General features: G+C 43.6%; 1 protein-coding gene across 9 annotated transcripts in view; it reads left to right on the top strand.

Annotated features, from left to right (window-relative positions):
- The window catches only part of PRUNE2 (prune homolog 2 with BCH domain), a 138,397-nt gene that overhangs the window by 21,018 nt on the left and 90,510 nt on the right, over positions 1-26,869 (top strand). For all 9 annotated transcript variants that reach the window (XR_014013088.1, XR_014013089.1, XM_081213491.1 and 6 more), the window contains exons 2-6: positions 11,931-12,035; positions 13,384-13,586; positions 15,380-15,534; positions 21,424-21,570; positions 23,468-23,562. Coding sequence is in view for 7 of the 9 variants with exons in the window: in XM_081213491.1 (XP_081069617.1) it covers positions 11,931-12,035; positions 13,384-13,586; positions 15,380-15,534; positions 21,424-21,570; positions 23,468-23,562 (705 nt within the window). In the remaining 2 variants the exon portion in view is untranslated. The remainder of the gene's footprint in view (positions 1-11,930; positions 12,036-13,383; positions 13,587-15,379; positions 15,535-21,423; positions 21,571-23,467; positions 23,563-26,869) is intronic.

The raw sequence follows: 26,869 nt of genomic DNA, 5'->3' as shown, positions 1-26,869 counted from the left end.
CCTGGAAACAAACGCTACAGGAAGGATAGAGAAGGGTGTATTGGCGGTGATATTTCTCTGTATGCAAAAGACAGCACAGTAAAAGAATCGGAATGCCAAAAGGGTCAGAGCCTTTCACAGAATCAGGAATGGCTTGTCCGGCAGAATGGACCTATAACAGTAGCCTCCTGGCATACCATCCAACTTTTGGTTTATTTTTATGAGGGAGTAGCTAGGTTGTCGGGTCAGGTCAGCCATATTGATGTGTATGCTGTTGGAGGGGGATAGATCATTGTCCTGTTGCGTTGCATATGTAATAAGGGGAACCACACTGGGGTGACGGCATCCTCCGTAGCATGTCCCTGTGCTAGTTTGAGGTTGTTGGTTAACTTTTCTAGTAGGGCTACTAGAACTGGTACCAGTTGTCTATGTTCAGTCCTGATAGGTCCTTCCAGTGTCTAGTTATGATATTTCTAGCTGCTGAAAGTAAGTGACTTATAAGTTTCTTGTAGTATCCAAGTGTGTTGTTGTCCTTGAAGATATTTAATAGGGTGAGCTCAGGAGTTGCTTCTATTACCTGTTTTGTTATTTTGGAAATTTCCTGCAGCACTGAAATCCAGAAGGATTGGACTTTGGGGCATTACCACCACATGTGGAGGTATGTGCCTATTGCTTTTTTTATATATATATAAAATTTTTATTGGTTTTACAACATTTTTGAGAAAAACAGACAAACATTAAAAATGACGAACATACACGTATAGTTTCAAACATATTTTCATAAACCTCCTTTCTAGGACTTCCCCATACCCCCCCTCTCTGCATCCCAATGTCCATAGTTCAACTAGCAACTCCCAATTATTACTTTCCAATCTCTATCATCTTAGTCCTCTCTTACACTCTGACCTTATGTCCCTGTACCCCTTTGTTTCTGGAAACTACGACATTTTAACATTCATTAAGTTTATAGTAGCCCTTAAGATAGCTTTTAAATTTTCTCCATTCTTCTTCTACCGTCTCTTTTCGTTGGTCACGGATTCTGCCTGTCATCTCGGCCAATGTCATGTAGTCCATCACTTTCATCTGCCATTCTTCCAAAGTGGGTAGGTCTTGTGTCTTCCAATACTTTGCGATGAGTATTCTTGCTGCTGTTGTGGCATACATGAAAAAAGCTCTATCTTTCTTTGTCACCAATTGGCCGACAATGCCCAAGAGGAAGGCCTCTGGTTTTTTAGAAAAAGTACATTTAAGTACCTTTTTCATTTCATTATAGATCATTTCCCAGAAGGCCTTAATCTTCGGGCATGTCCACCAAAGGTGATAGAAGGTACCTTCAGTCTCTTTACACTTCCAACATTTGTTATCGGGCAAATGATAGATTTTTGCCAGCTTGACTGGGGTCATGTACCACCTGTATACCATTTTCATGATGTTTTCCTTTAAGGCATTACATGCCGTAAATTTTATACCGGTGTTCCATAACCATTCCCAGTCAGCTGACATAATGTTATGTCCAACATCCTGAGCCCACTTAATCATAGCCGATTTAACTGTTTCATCCTGTGTGTTCCATTTCAACAACAAGTTGTACATTCTAGATAAATTCTTGGTATTGGGTTCTAACAATTCGGTTTCTAATTTTGATTTTTCCACCTGGAAGCCGACTTTCGGTATGTGCCTATTGCTGTGCAGCCTCTCCAGCATTTAGATGAAGTTCTTGGGTGTATCTCTGTTAGCTTTTGTGCTGTTAGGTTCCATCTATGTATAAGTTTTAGGGTGAGTTCTCTTCTTTTGACTGAGATGGATTTGAATTGGGTATGGTTTAATTCATGTCCTGTGTTCTGCTTCCATTGGTTTTTAATGGTGGTAAGGGGGTCTGTAGCGTCTTGGAGTAGTATTTTATATATTGTAGAGACCACCCCTTTGCTGTGTCCCTCTGTTGTTAGGAGGATTTTCTCAAATCTAGTCAGTGGCCTGCTGGCTGCTGTTTTTGTTGCTGGGTTATTTAGGAAGGCTTGTAGTTGGTGGTGGGTTAGCCAGGGTATTGGAGTGTCCCCTAGTTTATCTTGTATTTCCTGTATTGTTATGGGCTTGCCATTTTTGTATAAGTTGGTTGATCATGGCCACTGGGCCCATCACCTCCTGGCAAATAGAAGGGGAAGAAATGGAGGCAGTGAGAGATTTTACCTTCTTGGGCTCCATGATCAGTGCAGATGGTGACAGCAGTCACGAAATTAAAAGACGCCTGATCCTTGGGAGAAAGGCGATGGCAAACCTAGACAACATCTTAAAAAGCAGAGACATCACCTTGCCAACAAAGGTCCGTATAGTAAAAGCCATGGTTTTCCCAGTAGTGATGTATGGAAGTGAGAGCTGGACCATAAAGAAGGCTGATCGCCGAAGAATTGATGCTTTTGAATTATGGTGCTGGAGGAGACTCTTGAGAGTCCCATGGACTGCAAGAAGATCAAACCTCTCCATTCTGAAGGAAATCAGCCCTGAGCGCTCACTGGAAGGACAGATCGTGAAGCTGAGGCTCCAATACTTTGGCCACCTCATGAGAAGAGAAGACTCCCTGGAAAAGACCCTGATGTTGGGAAAGATGGAGGGCACAAGGAGAAGGGGACGACAGAGAATGAGATGGTTGGATGGTGTTCTTGAAGCTACCAGCATGAGTTTGATCAAACTGCGGGAGGCAGTGGAGGACAGAAGTGCCTGGCGTGCTCTGGTCCATGGGGTCACGAAGAGTCGGACACGACTAAACGACTAAACAACAACAACAAAGGGGGTCTGTAGCGTCTTGGAGTAGTATTTTATATATTGTAGAGACCACCCCTTTGCTGTGTCCCTCTGTTGTTAGGAGGATTTTCTCAAATCTAGTCAGTGGCCTGCTGGCTGCTGTTTTTGTTGCTGGGTTATTTAGGAAGGCTTGTAGTTGGTGGTGGGTTAGCCAGGGTATTGGAGTGTCCCCTAGTTTATCTTGTATTTCCTGTATTGTTATGGGCTTGCCATTTTTGTATAAGTTGGTTAAGCAATATAGGCCTTTGGTTTACCAGGTTTTTATTTCAATGCTTTGGGATGCTTGGTGAAATTGTGGGTGATGGGTCAGGGGAATTAGTGGAGATGTAAAGGTAAAGGGACCCCTGACCGTTAGGTCCAGTCACGGACGACTCTGGGGTTGTGGTGCTCATCTCACTTTACTGGCTGATGGAGCCTGCGTACAGCTTCCAGGTCATGTGGCCAGCAAGACTAAGCCACTTCTGGCGAACCAGAGCAGTGCATGGAAACACCGTTTACCTTCCCGCCATAGCAGTACCTATTTATCTACTTGCACTTTGACGTGCTTTCAAACTGCTAGGTGGGCAGGAGCAGGGACCGAGCAACGGGAGCTCACCCCGTCGCGGGGATTTGAACTGCCAACCTTCTGATTGGCAAGCCCTAGGCTCTGTGGTTTAGACCACAGCGCCACCCACGTCCCGTAGTGGAGATATGGGTGGGGCCAACTTCCCTACTTTTTCCTTCCATGCTTTAACCTATTTAGTGTTGTGGGGATTTTTCTTGGTTTCTTTTGGGGAAATGGGTACGCTGTCGTGGAGGTATTTCCAGCTTTATCTATCTCCATGTGCACCCATTGTTTCGCTTCGTCTTCCAGGATGTATGGGATTATGTGGCACACTTGCTTGGAGATGTAGTATAGTTCTATGTTTGGAATTCCCCATCCTCCTTCTGAGGAGGGAAGGTGCCGAAATTTGGGACTAGCTCGTGGCTTTTTATGTGAGAAGATAAATGAATGTTGTTTTTTCTGCCACTCGCAGAGTTGGATGGGGGGGGGGCGGATCCAAACTGGGAGAGCTTGAAATAGATAAGTTAGCTTTGGAACTAGCTCTGGCCAAGCATATTTTAAAAGGTATATCTTTCCATATAAATCTTTTCAACGTGTGTGTGTGTATAAATAATTTTGTTGTTTTTCATAACAACAAACCCACACACCCCTAAACAAACTAAACATGAGCATAAGTGATAACATAAACAAATCTCCCTCCATACAATATTGCCAGCTACTGGGTGAGTATTCATGTCTTTATATTATTTGTTCCTCTATTTAGTTTTTCTACTGGATCATTCTATGTTATTCTACAGGCCTGGCCCTGGGACCGTGGGTACCCATCAGGCACACACACCCCTGCGCAAAGAATTGTGGGTGCCCAGTTCCTTCATGGGGAATGTTGAGCAGGTTGGAGCACCCAGCCCCCCCCCCCGTGCCTGTGTTATTCTATCAATCAGGGTTTTATGGAAGCTAGAGACAACTTTCATAATTTTTTAACCATAGGTCTAGATTTCGCCATGTTTGAGCAAGGGATAGTCTTGCCTCAGCAAGCAAAAATATCAGTCTTCTCATCTTGTCAGAACTACAGGGGAGCCCTGTTGAGAGGTCCTTCCATTTATAAAGTTAAATATGTCCTGGGATGCAATAATAATATTTATTTATTCATTCATTCATTCATTCATTCATTCATTCATTTATTCTCTGCCCATCTGGCTGGGTTTCCCCAGCCACTCTGGGTGGCTTTCAACAAAGATTAAAGTACATTAAATACAGTAGGGCCTTTTCAGTTGTGGCACCCACTTTATGGTGGTCATTGTCTAAGGCAGTGTTTCCCAACCTTTTTTGGGCAAAGGCACACTTGTTTGATGAAAAAAATCTCGAGGCACACCACCATTACAGCCCCGTGACGTCAGCGCGCAGTGTCACTTGAGCTCCTTCTGCTCGTTCAGGGCCGCAGTGGCGTAGCGTGGGTTGTCAGCACCCGGGGCAATGCAAGTAATTTGCGCCCCCTAACCCGTGGATTTGAGCCCCCTAACACTAACCCCCAGATGTTGCGCCCGGTGTGGCCGGCCCCTCCTGCACCCCCCACGCTAGGCCACTGATCCATAGCTAAAAGCAGAAGTCGACAAATGTGTCCTGTTTTTTGCTCTTCAAAATATGGCAACCCGAAGACCCCCAGGGACCGTCCAACCAGCCTAGGAAGTGTGCTCTGGTCGCGGGGGAGGAGACATGAGGCATTGCCATCCACACCTGGAATTGAGGAGGAGCTGGAAAGGTCCTTTGGTTTCACACCCAGGACCCATTTTTTCTCTCTTCTTTTGAGAAAGGGGTGGGAAACGGGATTTGGAGGGCGCATGTGTGCGCGTAGCTGAGCTCCAGTTGCTCTGGGCATTTCTGGACGGCGCCGGTAGCATCTCTCCTAACCCCTCCCCACCCCGGTCTCCAGCCCCCCCCCCGCCCAAAGGCTTCCCCCTACCTGGCCAAAGTTCCACCCGAAGCTGGAGATGCGGTTCGCGCTGCCCACGAAGAGGGCGCCGAACTCGGAGAGGACATATTCCTTGCGCTCAGCGCAGCCGCGCAGCTAGCCGCTCAGGGGCCCGGGGCGGCGCGCGCGTCCTGCAGCCAGGGGCGAGTGCCATGGGGGCGAGCCATGGCAGGGCGCGCTGCGTGGAGCCTCGCTGCAGCCTCCCCCTCAGCTGTAGGGAGGCTGAGGCGGTGGGCAGAGGCCAGAGCGGAGCTTGCGGGCAGTTCGCCCGCAGACGCATGGCTCAGGCACGCTGCAGGCGCCGAGGTGTGGCGCCCAGTGCCCCCCGCCTCGCCTAGCTACCAGTGGCATAGGAAGGGGTCTGCGGTAGGTGCGGGGCTGAAAGGACAGACAAGGCTCCAGCAACCACCCCCACCGCCAAGTCCGCCGGTCCTGCAATCCCTTGCACGCTGACTTGGAAGTACAGTGGTACCTCGGGTTACATACGCTTCAGGTTGCAGACTCCGCTAACCCAGAAATAGTACCTCGGGAGGGGCAGAGAGCTGCGAGTGCGCCCCCTGCAGATGTTGTGCCCGGTGCGGCCGGCCCCCCCTGCACCCCCCACGCTACGCCACTGCAGGGCCGGGTCGCCGCCGTGAGGGAAGGGCGCCGGGGCGCTGCTGCTGCTGCTGCTGCCGCCGCCGCTCCCGGCAGGCATGGGCCCAGCTGAGGCGGCGGCGGCTGTTGTGGTGGTGGCGGCGATAGCGGGCGGAGGAGGGGGCGGCGGCGGGGCCGAGGTGGCCGGTGGCGGCGGGGGAGGCGGTGGCGGGTGGAGCAGGAGAGAGGCCGAGGCCGGTGAGGGAGTAGGGTTGCCCGGGGCTTGAGGAGCCGTCGCCGGGAGTTGCTGCTGCTGTTGTTGTTGCTGCTGCTGCCCGGACATGCCGGCCTCCTCCTCGTCCGCTGTCTCGCGCTCCTCCCTTTTGCGCGCGCTGCCCCGCCGCCGCCCCATTGGCCGGGTCCTGCCAGCTGATCCTGTGTTATTTCCTGTGTGTGTGTGTGTGAGGGGAGAATGGAGAGAGAAACCTCGGCACCACCACCGCGGAGCCGCCCCCGGCTCGACGCGGATCCTCGCCGCCGCCCCGCCTCTCGCCGCCCGACTCGCCCGCCTCCCTCCCACGGCACACCAGGCAATCTCTCGCGGCACACTAGTGTGCCGCGGAACACCGGTTGGGAAACACTGGTCTAAGGAGACATGCATGCCAAAGTATCAGTCTGAAGAAGACTTTTAGAGAATAGGATTTAATGTGTTTCTGGTTTTAATATCCTTTTTAAGTTAAGCATGTATTGGATATGAAAGGTGTTTTTATTGATGAGGAATTTTTAAAAACATTGTAGGCTGTTAGCATTGCTACTGGTGTTTGCTGTGGTAGGCTGAATGTCACCTTGGTTTGTAGAAAGAAATACGTATGGCAGAAGCCTTCTAAAAAGACACACAAGCTGATCTTACATCTTCATTTGGTTATAAAATCAGTATTAATTCTGATATTTTAGTGGAACTTGCCAGCTTTTAGTCTGCTGTGTGTGACAGTGTATAATTACAAATCAATTACTATTGAATTGTTATCATACATCATCCTGGCTAATACCTTGCAAAACAATGTACAAGTCCTTTAGTCGTTATCTGAAAATACTTGGTCATGGAGAAATGCAAGTTTTATTATGAGCCATAAATCCAGATCAGCTGCCAAGGTTGCATCTCATTCCTAGTCCTCACTAACTTGGGAGTTTGTGTGTGTTTATTGATCAGGGAATTTGTGGCTGAAGATGGATTCCTCCAGGCAGAATCAGTTCCTTAGGAAGTTTTCTCTGAACTTGAAGAGAAAATTTCAAGTTTGACCTTGCAATATCTTCTAATAGCTAATTGAATGTCTGCAGGCTAAATATATACATGTGTGGGAAGACGAAAGAAAGCTGAATTACAACCATTATTATCTCAAAGAAGGAAATAGTTCTGATTATACTGGAGAGCAAGAGCAAAATATGTTTTCACCAACAGAACCATTATAGTTCAGTTGACATACAAGGGAGAAGAACTATTTTTCAGAATGTCTGCTGCATCAGAGAAATAAAATATATACATCTGAAATAGTGTAAACTGCAACGCTTTAGCAGAAATTGGTGGAATTAATTAGAAATATAAAAAGTGAAGGATCATATTACTAAAGGAAGCAACAGGGGTGTTTCCAAACAACTACTCCAGGAGCATGATTTATGCATTGTTTTTGCTAAGAGGTAACAATCTTGGTAAGAGGAAGGCAGGCAGGGCAATAGAACATTTTCATTGCTTGTTACCCACCCAGAATAATCAATGCTGGGGGAAAAGGATGGTGCCTTGATAGAATTGATAACTCTCTTAGCTTCTGAAGAGACAGTTGGCAAGGAAGAGGAAGAAGGACATACTATAAAATACTATACTATACTTGGCTGTACTATACATGTGTTTTGCAAAATTATAAAATACATACAGCAGCTGTGTCTATCCAGAAAGACAGTAGAGCAGACATTTCAGATTTTTGATTTTTTTAAAAAACCCAACATATTTATTGGGAGACATATCATATTTCTGTGTAATCCTATTTCATTTCACAAAAGTTATGGATGCCCTTTGAATTGCTAGCATGAAAACAACAGCACTGTGGCCTTTTGTGGAAGCTGCTGAAAGTAATTTATTCTGGCCACACAGTAGTTATGATTTTTCAAAGCTTCTTTTAGGTGACTTGGCTAATCATGTAAACCTGATTATTAGGCAGCTGCAGTTGGTTGTGTGAAGAGTCCTAATGCTGAACAGAAACAGCAGTGAGTCCTGTGGGACCTTAATGACTAAGGTACCTTGGGGCCACCCTAGCTGGTAGAGCCTCTGCTCTGTGTGCCGAAAGTCCCAGGTTCAATGCTCAGCATCTACAAGTAGAGCTGTTTCCAGTCAGTGTGAACCTTACTGAGCCAGATAGACTAATGATCCATTACATTATTATAAGGCAGAATCTCATAGTCCTGAAACAACAGCTGCTAGATGCTTCACCCTCTATCTTTGGGAAAGGTTGTAGCTCAGAGCACCTTCTCTGCATGGAGAAAGTCCCAGGCTCAGTCTCTGGCCCCCCCTGAGTAGGGCCCAGAATGTGCCTGTCTGAAATCCTGGACAGCAGGTGCCAGTCAGTGTAGACAATTATGAGCCAAATGGGTGACACAATACAAGACAGTTTCATTGGTTCCTTGGCTGGCTTTGCTGCAGCAAACCAACATAACCACCCACTGGAAAGCAGTGAATAGATCAGTGCTGCAACCTTCCATGGAGTCCTGCCATGCTGAATTGATTTTCAGTAAGCTTCCTGTGGAGGCTATAATGATAGAAGAAAAGGCACTTCCTCGGACTTCCGGGTTGGCGCCTCCAGGCAATGGCGGAGTTCCTCCGATCGGGAGGAATTTGCTCCGTGGAAATTAGGGTCTGACCGCCACGGTGAAGGCAGAGACCCACTGAAATCACAGGCGGAAGAAGCCTGTGAACTTGGGATTCGGCTGGCACCCTTTGCGCCTCCCCTACTCGCGGGGAAACCCTGATTTGGGGATCCGGAGCGAAGTGGGGTGAGCGGCGCGGTGCTTCGAATTGACTGCTTCTTTCACGGAGTGAAGCCGCATTGCTGTTGCTGGAGAGCGCTGACTTTTTCCTGTGGACAATTGGATTTTAAACAACTACCCATGAGTAGAACGGAAAATTAGATCTTTAAATTCATTAATTTGGCATCGAAACGGGAAGGTTTTAAACAGGAAGTCCGCCTTCCTTTTTTGTAAATAGATTGAAGCAAAGAAGTTGCAAGTTAAAGCCTTGGAAAGTTTATTTTTGTAAAGGATTAAATCTCCATCAGCTAAAACTATTAAACCCCGCTTGGAAGCAGGAGAAGAGGGGGGGGGAATTTTGGACCTAGTGAGCCTGCAGGAGAGAGTGAAAAACCAAATTACCACTGCTCCGAACCTGGAAACGGGCTGCCAGAAAGAGTGACGTTTTTTGACAGCTAGCTAAATAAGAGAAATATATTGTTTCCATTGTCCTCATCTGCGTTTAAAAAGCAGGCAAAGTAACTGAAAACTGAAACTAACTTTATAGGTTAAATTGTGTTTGAAAGGACTGATACAAGTGGAGACTGTTTTCCTCTAGAGGGAGCTTTTGAAATTGTTACAAGAGTGGAGCTGGGGTTTTTCCAGCTACAAGATAAGAACTCTGTGAATTAGAGATTGACCTTGGATTTTAAGAATGTTGACAGAAGGAGCCTTAGTGACTGTATTATGTAAGATAAGCTATTCGTTGGAACAGCTCCAGAAGAAGACGGATGTTATGAATACCAAACTTGAGAACTTGGGACAAAAAAATGATTAATTTGGGACAAAAAGTGATCATTAATACAGAAATTGTTCAGGATTTGACACAGGAACCTACTTTGACAGGACAAACTGGGGAGAAGATGAAGGAGAATGTTGGTGTTGTTGAACCTAAAATAATACAAGTGGAAGCCCCAGTCTTACAGAGGCAAATTGAGGACTATAAGTGGAGGCCTTTTATGAATGAATATAGAAAAAGTCAGAATTTGAAGATTGGAGCCCTGCTCGGATTGGAGAAGGAAGGTTGGATAGACTCTTTCATGCAGAGATTTTCTGACCTTTGGGTCCTGAATCTGGGTCAGGAGGTGATTGGAGTGGTGGGGGCCTTTGGATCTGGAGGAGCCTTGAAACATGATTTGAGATATTGTATGGACATTGGTTTTAGCTGTGGAGACTTTAACTGTGGAGCTGTGGAGGGAATGGGGGCATGGTTGGGTCGGGGGCCCCCCAAGACCTGCGCTTCAGCATCTTCAGCATCAAAGAATATGAAGAAAAACTGCAGAAGGGACTTGGAAAAGATTTAAGAGCCTCAGACAGAAGATCTCCAGGTTGATGAACTATATGGAATGGACGGAAATGACTGGCAGAATCCGAGACCAGGGAGAAGAGATGGTGGTAGAAGATTGGGAAAGTTTAAAGTTTATATATAGAAATATTGTAAATTTAATGAGTGTTAGAAAATTGTTGGAATGAAACTTTATGGCTTTAGCAGAAATGTTATAAGGAGTTAAGTATAAATAAGTATTTCAGTATTAATGGAAAATAAGGTAAAAATATGTTAAGATATTCATAATGATAAAAATAAAGATGGAAAGGAATTGCTGAAACAAGTAATAGAAGTGGAATACAAAAAGAGAGGTGAGAGGAGGTTGATGAAATAAGGGAATGAAAGATAGAGTAATGAAATGGTATGGTATATGCTGTTAAATTGTTGTTGTTTTGTTTAGTGTGTTAAGGTTGTGTTTTGTATTGTTTATTGTATTGTTTTTTCTTTTCTCTCTTTTTTTTCTTCTCTGCTCTATTTTCTCTTTCTCTCTCGCCTCCTTTCTTCTTTTTTCTTTTCTTGTAAGTTTTAAAAGAAATAAAGATCATTTAAATATATATATATATATATACACTAGACAACCAAAAAAAGAAAAAAAAAGGGGGGGGAGAAAAGGCACTTCCTCAGCTGTGCAGGTGCTTGATTCTCTTCCTTCCATGATTTAATTCACTTGGCCATATTGGGAATAATGATTAAACTATGGGAGTTTCCCCATAACTCCTTTAGCATTTATTTCTGGTTCACTAAGTCTAATGATGAATACAAATAATAGGAGTATTTTCCATGACATCGTACCTGTATTTCAAACTTGTTCTTTTTCACTTTTTTTTTACCACTAATACACTAATACACATTCAACCATGATTTGTTACTAGTTTTCTCTAAAGATTATGTTATTATATTTGGCAGCTGCCCAAATGTCAAAGATTTCTTATTCATTTTAACATCTTGATTTTCATATGATTTCACTGATTTTAGAAATTCATAGTCAATACAGGTATCTGATTCTGAAGTCTTAAGGATAGCAGAAGGCACACCTGAAACTATGGTGTGAGGTGCAGTGAGCAGAGGCCTGGCATTCTTCGTCTCCTTTAAGGCTTTTTTAAATATGCAGGGACACTTTAGGCTTCTTTTCTCTAGGCTGATCACAGTCAGTTCCTTCAACATCTCCTGATATGTTTTGCATCATTAATCAGTCTACTTAATGCTTTCTTATGAATCTTTTTTATTTTTTATTTTGCTTAAAGGCATGTCTGTGCTGTCCCGCTATTTTTCATTTTGGTTTGTCCATCTGGGCTTCCACTGTGGACTCAGGTTATTTAAAACAAGTATTGGATATGAGCACAGAAAGTTGTGGCTTTACTGCACACACCAGCAGTTTTGTTGTGAGGTGCAAAAGTGTTTGTGTGTACATGTATGCATATCTGTGGGAAGGAACTCTGTGGGGTAGGGAAGTATCCTGGGTTATGCAAGGTCAGAAATACTCCTGTCCTCACTTACCCAAACTTCCAATTATTTTTGTGTGCAAAATAATTTAAATGAATAAGTGAAGAAAAAAGCTTTGACAATTAAGAATGAGAAGTCTGGGATCAGATCAACTTTGCAAAATATTTAGTTATTTTGAAAGATATCTTATGTCTCTATTCCCTTTCCCCCTACTATTTAAAAACTGTCTTCTGTTCCAGAGTCGAAATAAACATTTGGATAAAGTACATGTAGTACTTGGAAATAAAACCTGTGATTTGGATTCACTTATTTCAGCTTTAACATATGCCTACTATCTTGAAAAGGTAAAGTATTTTCTACTGATATTACACTATATTTTAAAATAATTATAATCCCATTGTAACATGTTGATCTTATTCACCTAACTATAAAACTGGATGAGATCAATAATAAAATATTCTGATTTTATGATTGGGGAACTAATGCTGGATCACTGCTTTATTGCCTGCATTTTCCCCCTTATAGATTCATCACAGCCATCCAAAAGCCATCTCAGTTATGTAATTTTCCCTGAGTCAAGGATGTCTATCTCTGTCCACACTTGTATGCATTGTCCTTAACTGCCCATAGACTGACTGCCCTCTCCCCGTCATCTGCCTTGCACTATTATCATCACAATCCCTCAACCGTCCCTCATAAGGCTTGGTTTCCAGACCCTTTATCATCTTGGTCGCCCTCTTCTGCACACACTCCAGCTTGTCAATATCCTTGAATTGTGGTGTCCAGAACTGGACATAGTACTCCAGGTATGGTCTTGGTTTGCCCAAGGCAGAGTAGAGTGCCCACTAGGACTCTTCCTCTCCAGGGTCTTTCCCACACAGTCCCAGGCTGCCTCTGCACACAACCCCTCTCTCCTCTGCCTGTTTTATTTCTCTGCAAGTTCTGGAAGACCAGTGGGGAGAGGAGCTGGTCGCAGCAGGAGGGGGAGACTACCTGGATTCTTTGGCAGCCTGTCTCCACTCTGCCTCTTGGCCACCCTTCCCTCCAGCCTCCGCTGCAGTCTCAGAGTCAGAGTCTCTCAGAGTCTGCAGAGTCGCTGCAGTCTCTCTGCCACAGCCTCTTCCTGTTCACTAAACCCTGCCACCTCTTCTGCTGCTGGCACCTCCTCCCCCCCCCCGTCTGCTCTTTCTCCTTCTGACCACTCATTGTCACCCCACCAACAATCCCCTGGCTTGGAGCCTTCTTCCCCTGGAGGTGCCCTAGGGGCTTCTCTGGCTGCTGCCTCCCAACACTCCTCTGCATCCAGCAAGTCCATGATACTCTGATCCACTCTGATCGAGCAAGAATCTCCTCATCTTGCCCAGTAGCTTGAAGTTTAGATACGTGGGCCTCAGGTTGCTGGACCTTCTCTTCCAGCAAGGCAACTTGCACTTGCTGCTGGTGTAGTTTCACATGTTTTCAGGCAGGAAGGCAAATACGGCACAGGTGTTGCAAGTCACTTCGGTAGTTCCCTCACCATTCATGTCTCTTGTACACCATGATGTATACCTCACCCCCCCCCCCACTTGTGAAAGAAGAAAGTAATGTATGAAATTGCAGTGATGGAAAGTTTTAAGTTCAAGCCTGTCCATTATGAAAAAATATTCACAGTTTTTGAGTGTTTTCTAATTCACAGGGATTCTCTCCTTACAGGTCAGTCCACCTAACATTCTGTGCTTGCCTGTACTGAACATACCAAGAAGAGAATTCTGCTACTGCACAGAAACGAGGTTTATTTTGGAGGAACTGAATCTCCCAGAGTCTCTCCATATCTTCTGTGATGAAATCAATTTGTATCAGCTGAACGATGAAGGGAAATTGTCTCTTACGCTTGTGAACAGCAGTGCACTGACAAGGTATCATGCTCCATATCTGATTACTAGCAAACGTGAACTTGGCAAAGATTTACCCTTGGTAAATCTTGAAAATCCCAAGTGTGAGACTTGCCTTTGTTCTCATCAGAGTACAAGCTGTTGTCATGATGAATACGCAATGAAACAGTTAAGACAACAAAACTCCTTAACTTTTCTGTACCTATTTACACAGTTCATGTGATTACAAAGATCACATGTTGGAGATCACACACTCAAGTCATAGATGCATGAATGTTCTATCTTTTTATCTCTCTCTGCTTATATCTCTTTCTTGCCCAGCAACACATAGATATGCGCTGAGTGGTACAAGAATGCCCAGTTTTGAGGGGTGCTGTGAACCCTTCCCTTGTTTGATCTGTGAATAGAGCACAGAATTTCTGGATGGGGTTGCTCAGAAGGGCCCTGTGTTTCGTGCACCCATACAAAGCTGTTATAATGACAAAGTGCTCATGAATGGCATCATCAAGAACACATTAAAGGCTGAGTGCTTTTCAACTACTGTGTCCCATCAGCATATGGATTTCCACTTGGCAGAGGGACTTTCCCCTCTCTCCTCCCCCCATGTGAGCCCCACACCCTCTTCAGATCTGCTCCAGGGGGTGGGCGAAGGCCTAGAACAGATTAAGGGTGTGTGTGGGATAATGTTCTATTGCACAAGAAGAAATCCTTGCACTGACAGAATGAGAGACTTAGTGCTATGTTGGACTTCACCCTAAGGGCCAAATGAGGTGTGATGTGAAATGCAGTTGTGCAGCTAAAGTGCAGACTTTAAAAAAATGGAAATAGCATCAGCGGAGGGCACAGCTGATAATTATTCAGATGACAGCAGAATTTGAGCATTTCTTCCTGTTCTGTGGTCCTCAGCTCTTCCTCTGGAGATGATATTTGTTTCAGGTTGGGTGGGAGAATTGAGCCCCCTCCCCCCACCAATTGATGTCAGTTGGATTATTTTTACACAAAAACTTGTTGCTTTTTAAAAGACGAATAAAAAGTGTTTTTTCCTGGGAGTGCTCAAGGTACGCAGTACTGGCACCTTCTTCCTTCATTTCTTCAATTCTGGTTTCTACCCTACTTTCCCCACGGTAAATCTTTAAAGGGAAGCCACATTTGGCAACTTGCTGAACTCCACCCTTCTGCAGAAATAGATGGGGAGCCGTGGGGAGAGATGATGCTTTCCTTCCGCTCTGGCAGCACATGTCTGAAAACTGGCACACAGCAGTTGTCCTCCTTCCAAAGATACACTGAGGGTGAAGTTGGAGGGATGAGCTTTGGGGATGAGACAAAGAGCCCTTAAGCAAAATTAATTTTGGGTTACTTTTTGTGTATATTCACAGATCATAAGTCAAGTGTTTTCTGGGACTAGCAGGGAGGGCAGGGAGGCTACTCGTAAGAAAGAATGCCTCTCCGTCTCACCATTTAAAATATGCTGGTGTGTATATCCTGTGGAACTTCTTTGCACAATGCTGGAAGTAATAAAAGGAAAAACTGTGAATCAAACTTCCTCTTTTTCAGCTTCTGACAAAATGCAAAGTGCAGCTTGTGTAACAACCCTGTGAACCCATCCTGTTGGGAGGAGTGGGTGACAAACATATAAAGGCAATTTCTGTGCTGGCATTCTTTTCAAGACATCTTAAATAATAATGACCAAAATGGAATGGCGTTATCATTGTGTTGCTTAACTGCATAGTATCAACTAACTGCATTTAGATGACTTTGCCATATAGTTCAGAGAAATGGCATAAAGAAGAAAACTTTTGAAACCTTTGCTTTTATAGTGAAGATAAAAATTTGGAATCAGCTGTTGTCAGAGTCATCAACCCTGAAGAGCGATGTGATGGCAACCTGGAGACCTCTTCCTCTCTGGTAGCAAAAGAGATTCTCCAAGAAGCACCAGAGTTAATCACTCGGCAACTGGCTCATCTTCTCAGAGGTGAGAGATTGTTCTTTATATTAAATACTGAAAGGTTTAATGGAGTGTTTCTGAATCCAGTCATGCAGAGAGACTGTGATCCATTCTTTGGTTAACAATCCCTTGAAAGACCATAGGAAGCTGCATGAAGGAAGCAGGGTGCAAAGAGTTTGATAAAGAGTAACATTATGTGGAACAATAAAAATGTGCATTTAAAAATAGGAATGACTAGGGTGTTAAGTGCAGATATCTGCATGTCAGTTGGGTAGGAGAATATCTTCTGTGTCTAGCTTTGTTTCTGGGACATGTCGGATTTGGAAATAAATGGCATAGCACTCAGTGAATATTATCAAAGGTATATGACCTAATTTTGTTCTCTGCCGTCCTTAGGGTGACTATTTAAACTATTTAAACAAAAAGGAGGAACTGCATCACCATAATGAGGGCAAAAGAGGACTTGGATGTGCATATTTTTTAGAGGTTAACTTATGTATAGATGAAATGCAAATTTATAAATTATTATTATTATTATTATTATTATTATTATTATTATTATTATTATTATTTATTATTATATTTATAGCCCAGCTTCTTTCCTGACAGGGACTTTAAGCTAAAAAAGGAACCGCTTAAAACACAGGGGGGGAAATCATTAAAATACAATTAAACATTGATAGAATTAAAACTATATCATTACTTGCTACCCCCATCTTTGAGCCATGCAAGATTCCAGGGAGTTCCAGACATGTTTTGCTCACGATCTGTTTCCTTTTGGAAATGAGGTACAGCAGAGACTGTGGTGTTTTTATAATATAGGGTTTATTTGCACATATATACAACCTGAGCCTACAATGGAGGGGTTCCCAGCGTTACACTCCAGGAGGGTCTTGCTTCCTCTATAGGCACAATTTAGGATTCAGAAAGACACCAGCCATGGCTCTTTGACCCTTTCTTTAGTTTGCTGCATTTAACAGACTGGCATTATTTTCCACCATCCCACATCATCCCCACCTGCAGTCCTACTTTCCTCTCTGCATCGTCTCTGCTAACTATCTCAGAATTCAGGGAAGGGCTCCATCCATTCGCCGAGTAGCACAGAGTCTTTGCTTTGCTGATGGTCCCTGTCCCTGTCTTTGTTCTCTGTTAATGGCCCATGTCTCAGGCGATCTCCTGAACCCAGGAAGCTGGTTTGACATTTATTTTAACACTTTGCTAATTTCCAGCAGCTAATTTTAACATGCCAATCATTGATTCTAACACCTTTCAGAACCAGGAGTTTACGGAAGTCTGGCACCCACAAACCCTGGCACCGACAGCTCTTAACTATAACCATGTATTTGTGTGTGTTTGTATGATCGATTAAAAACAGATAATTACAATAAAAGCAGCATCGCACCTGCCCTTTCATTAAAGCAGTCAGTTCCCAAAAGCCTCTTGGAATAAGAAAGTCTGTTTTTATCAGGAAAACTTTCTGACAGTAAGAGCTGTTCAGCAGTGGAACAGTGGATTCTCAAGAGAGGTGGTGGACTCTCCTTCCTTGGAGGTTGAGCGGCTTTGACTGTAATTTAAATATAAATACAGTACATCTTAGCATAGTGATTAGGTGACCTGTGTGCCTCCTCAGGCTGCTGTCCAGGAGCTCATTGCTGATGGACAACAATAAGGTTGTTGGTCTCCCTATTTTGGTTCTTTGTCTTTAGACTGAACTTGGACTGAACTTGAAACAGAGGACCACCTCAAGCAGAGCATTGTCCTCTGTGTAGTAATGCATGTGGCTGCCTAGGCTTGCATCCTAGCTAGCATAAAATGATGTAAACAGAATAGCAGGGCCAAAAATCCAGTTAGAGTCCATCTAGTCCAGTATTCTGTGATGGCAAGATAGTCAAACACCCTGTGAAAAAGCATGTGTGAACCATGCAGGGTGGAGAGGACAGGACACCCATCTCCTGGCTGTCCCCAGCATTCATTTCTAGATAACGTTCTTCACATAGGATCTATTCTGGTGGCAATTACAAGTCTATTTGGAATCTACTCCTTTCCTTTCTGTTTGCTTTGTGTGACCCTGAATTCTATTCTTTAGGAAGAGAATTACCTCTATTCACTTGCTTCACACCATAAAGCTTTAGATAAGGGGTAGTCAACCTTTTTATACCTACCACCCACTAATGCATCTTTCTTGATGGTAAAATTTCCTTACCACCCACCAGGGCTCGGTGGAAGGAGGATTCAGCTTGTGCCGTAGAACCCCCTACCGCCCACCTGGAATCCTGAAACGCCCATATACTGAATGTGATGAAGTATAGATGCTCTATAACAAATCAGATTTAGCTTTATGTCAATATTACTGAAGGAAAACAAAGCCTATTCAGAGTGAGGGGGAATTAGGAGAACACATTCTGTCGGTGCTGATGTTTTGGGCTCAAAAGAATGGATGTGATTTTTGTGAACATTTTGGAAACATCAGCAACGAAAGAATGCATTTAGTGCATAAAGGTAAAGGTAAAGGGACCCCTGACCATTAGGTCCAGTCGTGACCGACTCTGGGGTTGCGGCGCTCATCTCGCTTTATTGGCCGAGGGAGCCGGCGTACAGCTTCCAGGTCATGTGGCCAGCATGACTAAGCTGCTTCTGGCGAACCAGAGCAGTGCACGGAAACGCCATTTACCTTCCCGCCGGAGCGGTACCTATATATCTACAGTGGTACCTCGGGTTACATACGCTTCAGGTTACATACGCTTCAGGTTACAGTCTCCGCTAACCCAGAAATAGTGCTTCAGGTTAAGAACTTTGCTTGAGGCTGAGAACAGAAATCATGTTCCGGCAGCGCATCAGCAGCAGGAGGCCCCATTAGCTAAAGTGGTGCTTCAGGTTAAGAACGGACCTCCAGAACGAATTAAGTACTTAACCCGAGGTACCACTGTACTTGCACTTTGACGTGCTTTTGAACTGCTAGGTTGGCAGGAGCAGGGACCGAACAACGGGCGCTCACCCCATCATGGGGATTTGAACCACCAACCTTCTGATCAGCAAGTCCTAGGCTCTGTGGTTTAACATAGATAAGACTAAATAAAAAGCTTAGCCTTTAAACAATAAATGTTTGCTTTTTAAACTAGTTCCTTATCTATGCACTAAATGCTTGTTTTTAAAAATGCAATCTCATTATAACATATTTCAGCCTTTAGGCTTCATAAAGGTAAAAAATAAAAGTATGCAAATCCATCAACAACTAGAAAGAGATGATATTTGTAAAGGAATCAGCACCAGCAGTGCTGTGATAATAGACATATCTGTGCAAAGATTATACTTCTTGTGAGGTAGGTTTCATGTTCAAATTGTTTTAAAGACCTGCTTTCCCCTGATATCTTTGTCATTTCTTCATGTGCACAGTAAATTACTTTTTCCCGGCGGACTTTATCAAAACCTGCTTCAAGAATCAAAATACTCCAAGACGGGCTCTACTGTGAGTCAAGGCCTGCCCCATTTCTGGGCTAATGCCAGAAGCAAACAATTAGAAAACCTGCCAGAGACTTGAGCCTGTATAATTTTATTTCCCGAGAGCCGTTGACTAGGGGACGGTTGCCAAACTAAGGATCCATTAAATTGCTGAATCATTACATTTTTGGTGGGAGCCAGCTGGCAAGGATGTACTTCAGTAAACTGACTGTCAGGTATCTTGGGTCAGTGCACTCTCAGAAATACCTCCTTCTGTTTATTTGTATAAGGCCTTGAAGGATGCCACAAGGAGCACAGATTGTAACATGTAAACACAGACAAATTTAAAAAGGAAACCACCATTGTAACTCATGGCGTAAATTAGATGCAGACTCCAAAATTCCATCCATTGCTGTGGATGGTCTAAGGGGGATTCCAGTGACTTGGTGTGGGTAATTTTATTTTTCACATTGACTGTTATAATAAGTTCCCTTTTAGAAGCTTAGAAGGAAAGCTAGCATTTGAAAAGAATGTTGTTTGCAGAATGGATGGCTCACCCTTTTCTTATATGGTCACCAGTGGCGTAGCGTGGGGGGTGCCAAGGGTGCCGACCGCACCGGGCGCAACATCTGGGGGGGCGCGAGTCCAGAGGGAAGGGACAAGTTCCTTCCTCCGCCGGGCTCCCCGCCGCCACCGCCAGCCTTGCGCCCTAGCGCGCGCGCCCCCCGCCGTTGCTGTGGCTGCGCTCCGCTCACTGCTCGCAGGAGGAGCAGCCGCTGCAGCAGCGCCGACGCCGCCACCGACGCCTGGCCGGGCACGGGCAGCCTCCGCACCCTGCCGCCGCTGCCATCCCCTCGGCCCAGCCACAGGCGGCGGCTGCTTCTGCCTCCATCCTCCTCCGGGCAAGCAGCGTTGTTTGCGCGGCAGCGCCAGCGGCAACTCGCAGGTTAGGGGTTGGGGGGGCGCAAATTACTTGCCTTGCCCCGGGTTAGGGGGCGCAAATTACTTGCCTTGCCCCGGGTGCTGACAACTCACGCTACGCCGCTGATGGTCACAAACGCTGAGTGAATTGCATAACCTTTTATAGATTTCACTCTGAAAAAGGGAAGGGGATTTTCCAAAACCATGAAAACAAATTTAAAATACAGTCAGGCAGTGCTAAGATTTTCGGAGGGTGGCAAGAAAGAGTGGAACCCCCCCCCCCCTCAGCATTTTTAGGAGAGAAAAGGAATCCAGTAAGAACTTTTGGTTAAAAAATATACTCCTCACCACTACCACCATTAGTCCTTGTCCTCTGCAGGAGAATCTCCTTCTGTTTGACATTTTCTGGAAGTAATCTACAACAGGAGCTCTTGTCTGAACAGATGGAGGGGACTCCATTTTTATTTCAAATCCATGGCACCTCTCTGTAGCTGTTTTATGTCACATTCAAAGAATCAAACAAATAAAAAGTGACTACTTTGCCAGGACAGCATCTGAATTTTGTGCACCTAATGCTAAGACTGATGTTCAGAGAACCTAGCCAGGAATGAATGAATGAACAGTGACCACTCTGAACAAGGCAGTCATCAAAACATTAAAAAACAGAATGAGAGTATGTTTAGCACTGTCCTCTTTCCCCATCCCTCTGATACTTCTCCCCACAACTTTAGACAGATTCATCTTTTGGAAGAGGGAGAATGGTATGCGTTGGCATTCTGAATGTTTTCATATGCAACTGGTTAAGAAGCTGATTCTTTAAAATAATAATCCATTTCAATTTACTTTTCTGTATATTGCATTTGCTACCCGCAACATGTACACAGTCTCAGCATTTATGTCTTGTTGTAATTGAGATCTTGAATTGGTTTGGCAAAAGCTGTTGTGCAATTATTGTTTAATTTGTTACCAATTGTTTAATTACACTGCCTTGACAAGTGATAAATTAAAATAAAATTAATCAAATAATGTTACTGTAGTTGTATTGAAGCATAGCCTTCTTGATCTTTTTTCTGTACAATTAGGCTCACAAATCAGCGCTGATCTTCTCGTCAGCTTTAATTCTCAGCTAATGAGCCTGTGTTGCTTTACAACTTGGCTGCTGTTACCTATCACTTTGTGAACTCTGAGCCAATTGCTTTAAAATATGTAATAATTGATTTTCTCTTTTCTTGCCATACTTTTAGATGTATCATATGGATACCTGTAAGTTTTTCTCTCTGGATCAGTTGATTGTGGCTTTGAAAAGCCCCCCCCCCCCGACTGCTAAAAAGCAAATAATTTGTCCTTGGTGGTGGTAGAAAGAATGATTCAAAGCTGTATAAACAAGAAAATGCATAATATGTGGAGATTCAAGTAGTCTGCTATGAATAAGAAAGACTGAAAAGAAATAAAAGGAGAGCAGGCCATTTCTTTAAATAGTCATGAATTTTAGGGCTGATGTGGGAAAGAATATTAGTTTCTGTCTTCTGGGCTAACTTTCTCTGGTCAACACTTCAGGGAGCATCCTCTCTTTAGCCATGGATCCTGAACAAATTACGAGAGACCAGGAAGAAGTGCTTTCAAAGTTAGAGGAGAAATTCCCAGAGCTGCTGCCTCGAGAGGATATTATCACCGCTCTACAGGAAGTTCATCTCCATGCTGATGGTAAAGGGTTTTTCTCTCCCCCTGCCCTTCACTTTTGTTTCCTACTTTTAGACGGATTGGAACATGACATTCTGTAAAATCAGAAAACCCATTAAATGTTTTTAAAAGCACCATATACACACGGAAACAAAAATCCCACCAACCTTTCACCATGCAGTGATTATTTATAGGATAGATGAGCAGCATGCATAGCATCTTTTCATAGGTGGTGATACTGTCTATGAAAGAAAAGTGTGGAAACTTGTGCAGTGTATTTTATCATGACCGATGGGGCATGGCTGTTAAATGGCTTCCCAGTGCTGCACCAAAAGGGAGAGAGGCAGGGCAGTGGGGCACTTGGTGCAGTGCAAGCAGAGTGGTGGCAGAATGGCGGATTGGTTCTGCGGCTCTGCCTGCACCAAGCTCCCAATTGCCTTGCTGCTTTGTCATGTGATAACCAGAAGCAACGTGGAGCATTTGGAAGTCAGGCCATCAGTGCAGCCCTGTCCCTGCCACTCCATTGGCCGCTATCACCTGCAGATATTGTTGGGCTAGAATTTCCATCATCTCTGACCATTGGCCATGCTGGCTGGGGCATCTGAAGGGCCACAGGGTCCTCTCCCCTGGTTGACAGGAAGTAGATGGAAGAAGTGTGGCCCTCCAACATAACATTGGTATGCTGTGCATGGAGCTGGGGGGATTGAATAATAATAATAATAATAATAATAATAATAATAATAATAATAATAATAATTTATTATTTATACCCCATCCACCTGGCCAGGTTTCCCCAGCCACTCTGGGCAGCTCCCAACAGAATATTAAAAACACAATGAAACATCAAACATTAAAAACTTCCCCAAACAGGGCTGCCTTCAGATGTCTTCTGAAAGTCAGATAGTTGTTTATTTCTTTGACATCTGCTGGAAGGGCGTTCCACAGGGCGGGCGCCGCTACCGAGAAGGCCCTGTGCCTGGTTCCCTGTAATCTCACTTCTTGCAGGGAGGTGCCACCACCAAAAGGCCCTCAGAACTGGATAGCAGTGTCTGGGCTGAAGGAACAAAAGTTGGCATAAAATATAGGACTTCTAGCTCTACGTCTGGTCTCGTTTCATGAACACAATTTATTTCATTTTTGAACATTTAAAATAGTCTGTTTACTCAAAGGAGCGTGGCACTGTGCTGCTTTTCTTTTTGAGTGTGGCTGCTACTGTTTTGGCTGCATTCGGGTGGGTGAGATAGAATTCATGGCAATTATATTTACAGGTCAAATATTAGATATTTGGACACTGTGGATCCAACAGGCACAGTTTCTTAGCGCGATCCAAACTACCGCCTTGCTATTGGGCTTTGCAAAGTGATAGGGCCACTGAGGCATCCACAGTCCAGCTGCTCAAAGCACCTGCAGTGGGAAGTGGTGGGTGGGCAGGACCAATGCTTTCATGTGATGGTAAAGAGAGTATATTGGGGGGAGAGTGGCTCCTTGGCTGGCTCAGCCCTGCCCAGCCCTCAGAATGCTCTGTATTGAAGCGTTCTGCTTCCTCCCTTGGTAGTGGCAGGAGGGAGGAGACAGGGCTTACCTGGGGCTGGGAGAGAGCTGGGTAGAAATACACTTCCACCTAATCCATTCCTCCAAGTCTAGTGTAAGAGGGTTTGCATTGCTCTTTTATGGTGCTTGTACAGCAAAATATTGAGCCCGTAGTGAATTATCACAGTTTTTCTTCAAGGCAAAAAAGGAGCAGATTTACTTTTTACATAGTAGAAATGAATTGTTATTTGTTGGGTTGCTTAGCATGACAAACAAAACCATTATTCAGTATTCAAAAACATCCAGTATTCTTCTCAAAGTCAAGTTCTTTGTTACATTCCATTTCGCTGATTCTTAGTATGTATGAATAATTTTCCTGTCTGTCCCACAGGGCTAAGGATTGAGGAGGCCATGCTTAAGGATCTAAAAGAGGTGTCAGATGGAGAAATAAAAGTAGCTGTTAGCACTGTGTATATGAATTTGGAGGTAAGGAGAAAGCAACATGTGATGGGATTGTTTAGCTTTGCCCACGGCGTTGTTTGCTGCACTGCATGAGATGTGTGCCACTTCCTGTGATTGACGTATTTCTTTCCCAGGCATTTTAAATCATGTGTTATTAGACAACTTGCAAAGCATTCTGGATGTGACTGCAGGTTTTGTATCTGCCATTCTGACTGGATCTGGCATCATCTTTGTGACGAATATGAACTTGACAAAACAAAAATTTGTCAGATACGTCTGCTAATGCCAGTATAATTGGCAGTGTTAATGCTTTTGAAAGTGACAGCTGAAGATTGAGACTAGCTTTGCTGTGGTGTTTGCCTTTCCTGGGAGATTTCTCCAAGTGATATCAAAATATTGCTCTCTGGGACTGCCAATTTCTTCTCTTGCATTTTACCTTTTTTGCTCTGCATTATACTATACCCTGAGAGTATATATATGCTTGTTCCCTACTGGGATTTCCTTATAATTGACAACTATTTTATCAAAGTGACTTTAGAGTAGAATTGGTTTTCTCTTAAGAAGATGAATAATATTTACTCAGTGGGTGCAGCTTACAATTTACATGTTTTGGTTTTTTGTTTTAAAAAGTCACTCAGACCTATTTACTGGGCAACTGTGTGTGCATGTCTTGTTTGTGTGTGTTGGTGAACATAATGATAGCTTTTTGCACTTGCATCAATCATCCATCCACTTGTTACCCTTTATCTTATTGTAGTATGTATTTAGATTGCCTTGGCACAGAGGCCACTGATAAATGCTTCACATATGACATTTTTCTGACATAGAGATGGCCTCTAGACCTGCAAACACATGTCTGTTGTGATGTGTGGCATCTCTGATTTATTTTGCAGGGAGTATGTGACATAATATAAGCAGGTGCATTCTGGCCACTATTCTTTCCAAACAAGAGGATATATGTGGCTGCAGTAGACAAGGGCCCAATCCGGAGAGAGTTACTCCTACCTAATTTTTATTGCATCAAGTAGCTCTTACATTTAACTTTGGGCCAAGGCATAGATATAAACGACACATTGATCTGGATTATATCCATAGAGAATAACACACAAGTACTCTTTTATAAATTGTGTCAATATCAATTCATTTCCTATGTAAGCTCCATTCAAATGAACTGAGGAACAAACCTGTGGGTTACTGAAAAATATTGTAATTTGTATTATTTACTTCCAGCTTCCACTCATCTAACATTAAGAAACCCATTTAGTGTAAGGATGCATACTAATCAAGGGTTATAGGTATTCTTGTATTCTAAAACCACATTTATGCCATACATTTAAAGCAGTGATACCACTTTAAACCGTCATAGCTTCTCCCAAAGAATTCTGGGAGCTGCAGTTTGGTAAGGGTGCTGAGAGTTGTTAGGAGACTCCTAACCCCCTTATAGGGACGCGGGTGGAGCTCTGGGTTAAACCACAGAGACTAGGACTTGCCAATCAGAAGGTCGGCGGTTGGAATCCCCGTGACGGGGTGAGCTCCTGTTGCTCGGTCCCTGCTCCTGCCAACCTAGAAGTTCAAAAGCACATCAAAGTGCAAGTAGATAAATAGGTACCACTCCGGCAGGAAGGTAAACGGTGTTTCTGTGCGCTCTGGCACTCGTCACAGTGTCCCGTTGTGCCAGAAGTAGTTTAGTCTTGCTGGCCACATGACCCGGAAAGTTGTCTGTGGACAAACGCCTGCTCCCTTGGCCTGAAAAGCAAGATGAGCACCGCACCCCATAGTGGCCTTTGACTGGACTTAACTGTCCTTTGCCTTTACTTTTTACCTTAGGTAGTGCTAGGTATACTTCTCAGCACTCAGCCGTTACCATAATTTGGAGACTCACATATGCTTCCCCTTGTGTAACTTTGGATTACATGATTTAAAATGTTGCTTCTATTGTATAAACTTTCACATGGCATTTTAGAGATGGCATTCAGGCTGATTATAGAAATTTGTATTTGACGCCAGCAAACCAAGTAAATATGCTGCTGTTTAATCTTTTAGTAATGGCATTTGAAACAAAATTCTGACTAACTTGTGAGCTCTCTCTCTCTCCCCCCCCCAGTGCCTTTTCTGAGGAGTTAGGGTAAAATAAATGATGTATGGAGCTGTAGGAATGAGACTTTGGCAGGGTACCTTACGTCTAAGGAACATTAAACATAGGGCTCTTGTTTAGCAAATAAATAACCATTCACTTCAATGGTTGCATAGTCTGGACTTGTGTGCATATTTTTGCAAAGATAAGGAGAGGCCATTAGGGATTTAATATAAAATAAAGCGCCAAGGGGTCTTCTTGTAGTCCTAGTCTTTCTGCCACATGGTGTGTTACTAATGTGCCTAAATGGGCTTAAATGAATTTGTTATCTTTACTACATTTGCAGTGTGTATATATTTATATATTATTTTAATTGCGTTCTTTATAAAAGAAAATATATCATATTTTTAGATGTTGAAAACATTGCACACATAAACAAATCATACTTTTTAAAGCATCAGATAATCTTTGCCTGTAGGTGACTTCATGATGTAGCTATTGTACAGCAGGAAGTATGCCGTGAGTTCATCTTCTCAGATATATTCCTAGTTAAGTAATCACCTTCTAAGAACAAATGGGGCAGCCAAAGATCCATTACTGAATACCCTCTCCTCACAAGTTTAAGCAATAAAGTGGATTACTTTGGAGGATAGTTATGATACTGTTGATACCCTAGGAAATATTAAAACTCATGTCTGAAATAACAATAACATATCTGTTCAGGTTCAACAAATTTTGTGGTGCTGGTTTCTGATGCTTGAACTTGAACATTTCTTAATTATCTGCTTCCATTACAAGTAACTACTAAAAAGTAAAAGATAAAAAGATGGGTTCAGATTGAAGCAACTGAGTAATACAGCATCCTGCTTCATTATAACCATATACATTTATGACTGTGGATAAGGGTTAGACTCTGTTGTCTAAGATGAAATGAATTTACTTCTCAGAATTCTCAAAGTTATCCTGTAGAGTTTTTTAAATATTTGAATAATTTTCAACTATCCATTGAATACGGTATCTATGTTGAACACCTTGAAATCGTTTATTTCATTATTTGACGATATTTGATAGTTGGCATGCAGTGTTATTTAAGTTGGCAGATTTTGAGACTTCATATTTCTGCCAAAATCAAAGCAATTAAGATATTCCAAAAAGTCTAAAGCACCCAAATTTAGGATTTCACATTCAAAATTCAAATTTGAAATGTTTAAGTTCAAATTTGAATCTCCAAAAGAGCACATGGGAGGTGGGGTATCA

This window comes from Podarcis bocagei, assembly GCF_964188305.1.
Source record: "Podarcis bocagei genome assembly, chromosome: 11".
Lineage (NCBI taxonomy): Eukaryota > Metazoa > Chordata > Lepidosauria > Squamata > Lacertidae > Podarcis > Podarcis bocagei.
Note: the sequence above shows the minus strand (reverse complement) of the source record. Positions and strands in the feature narration are given on the sequence as shown.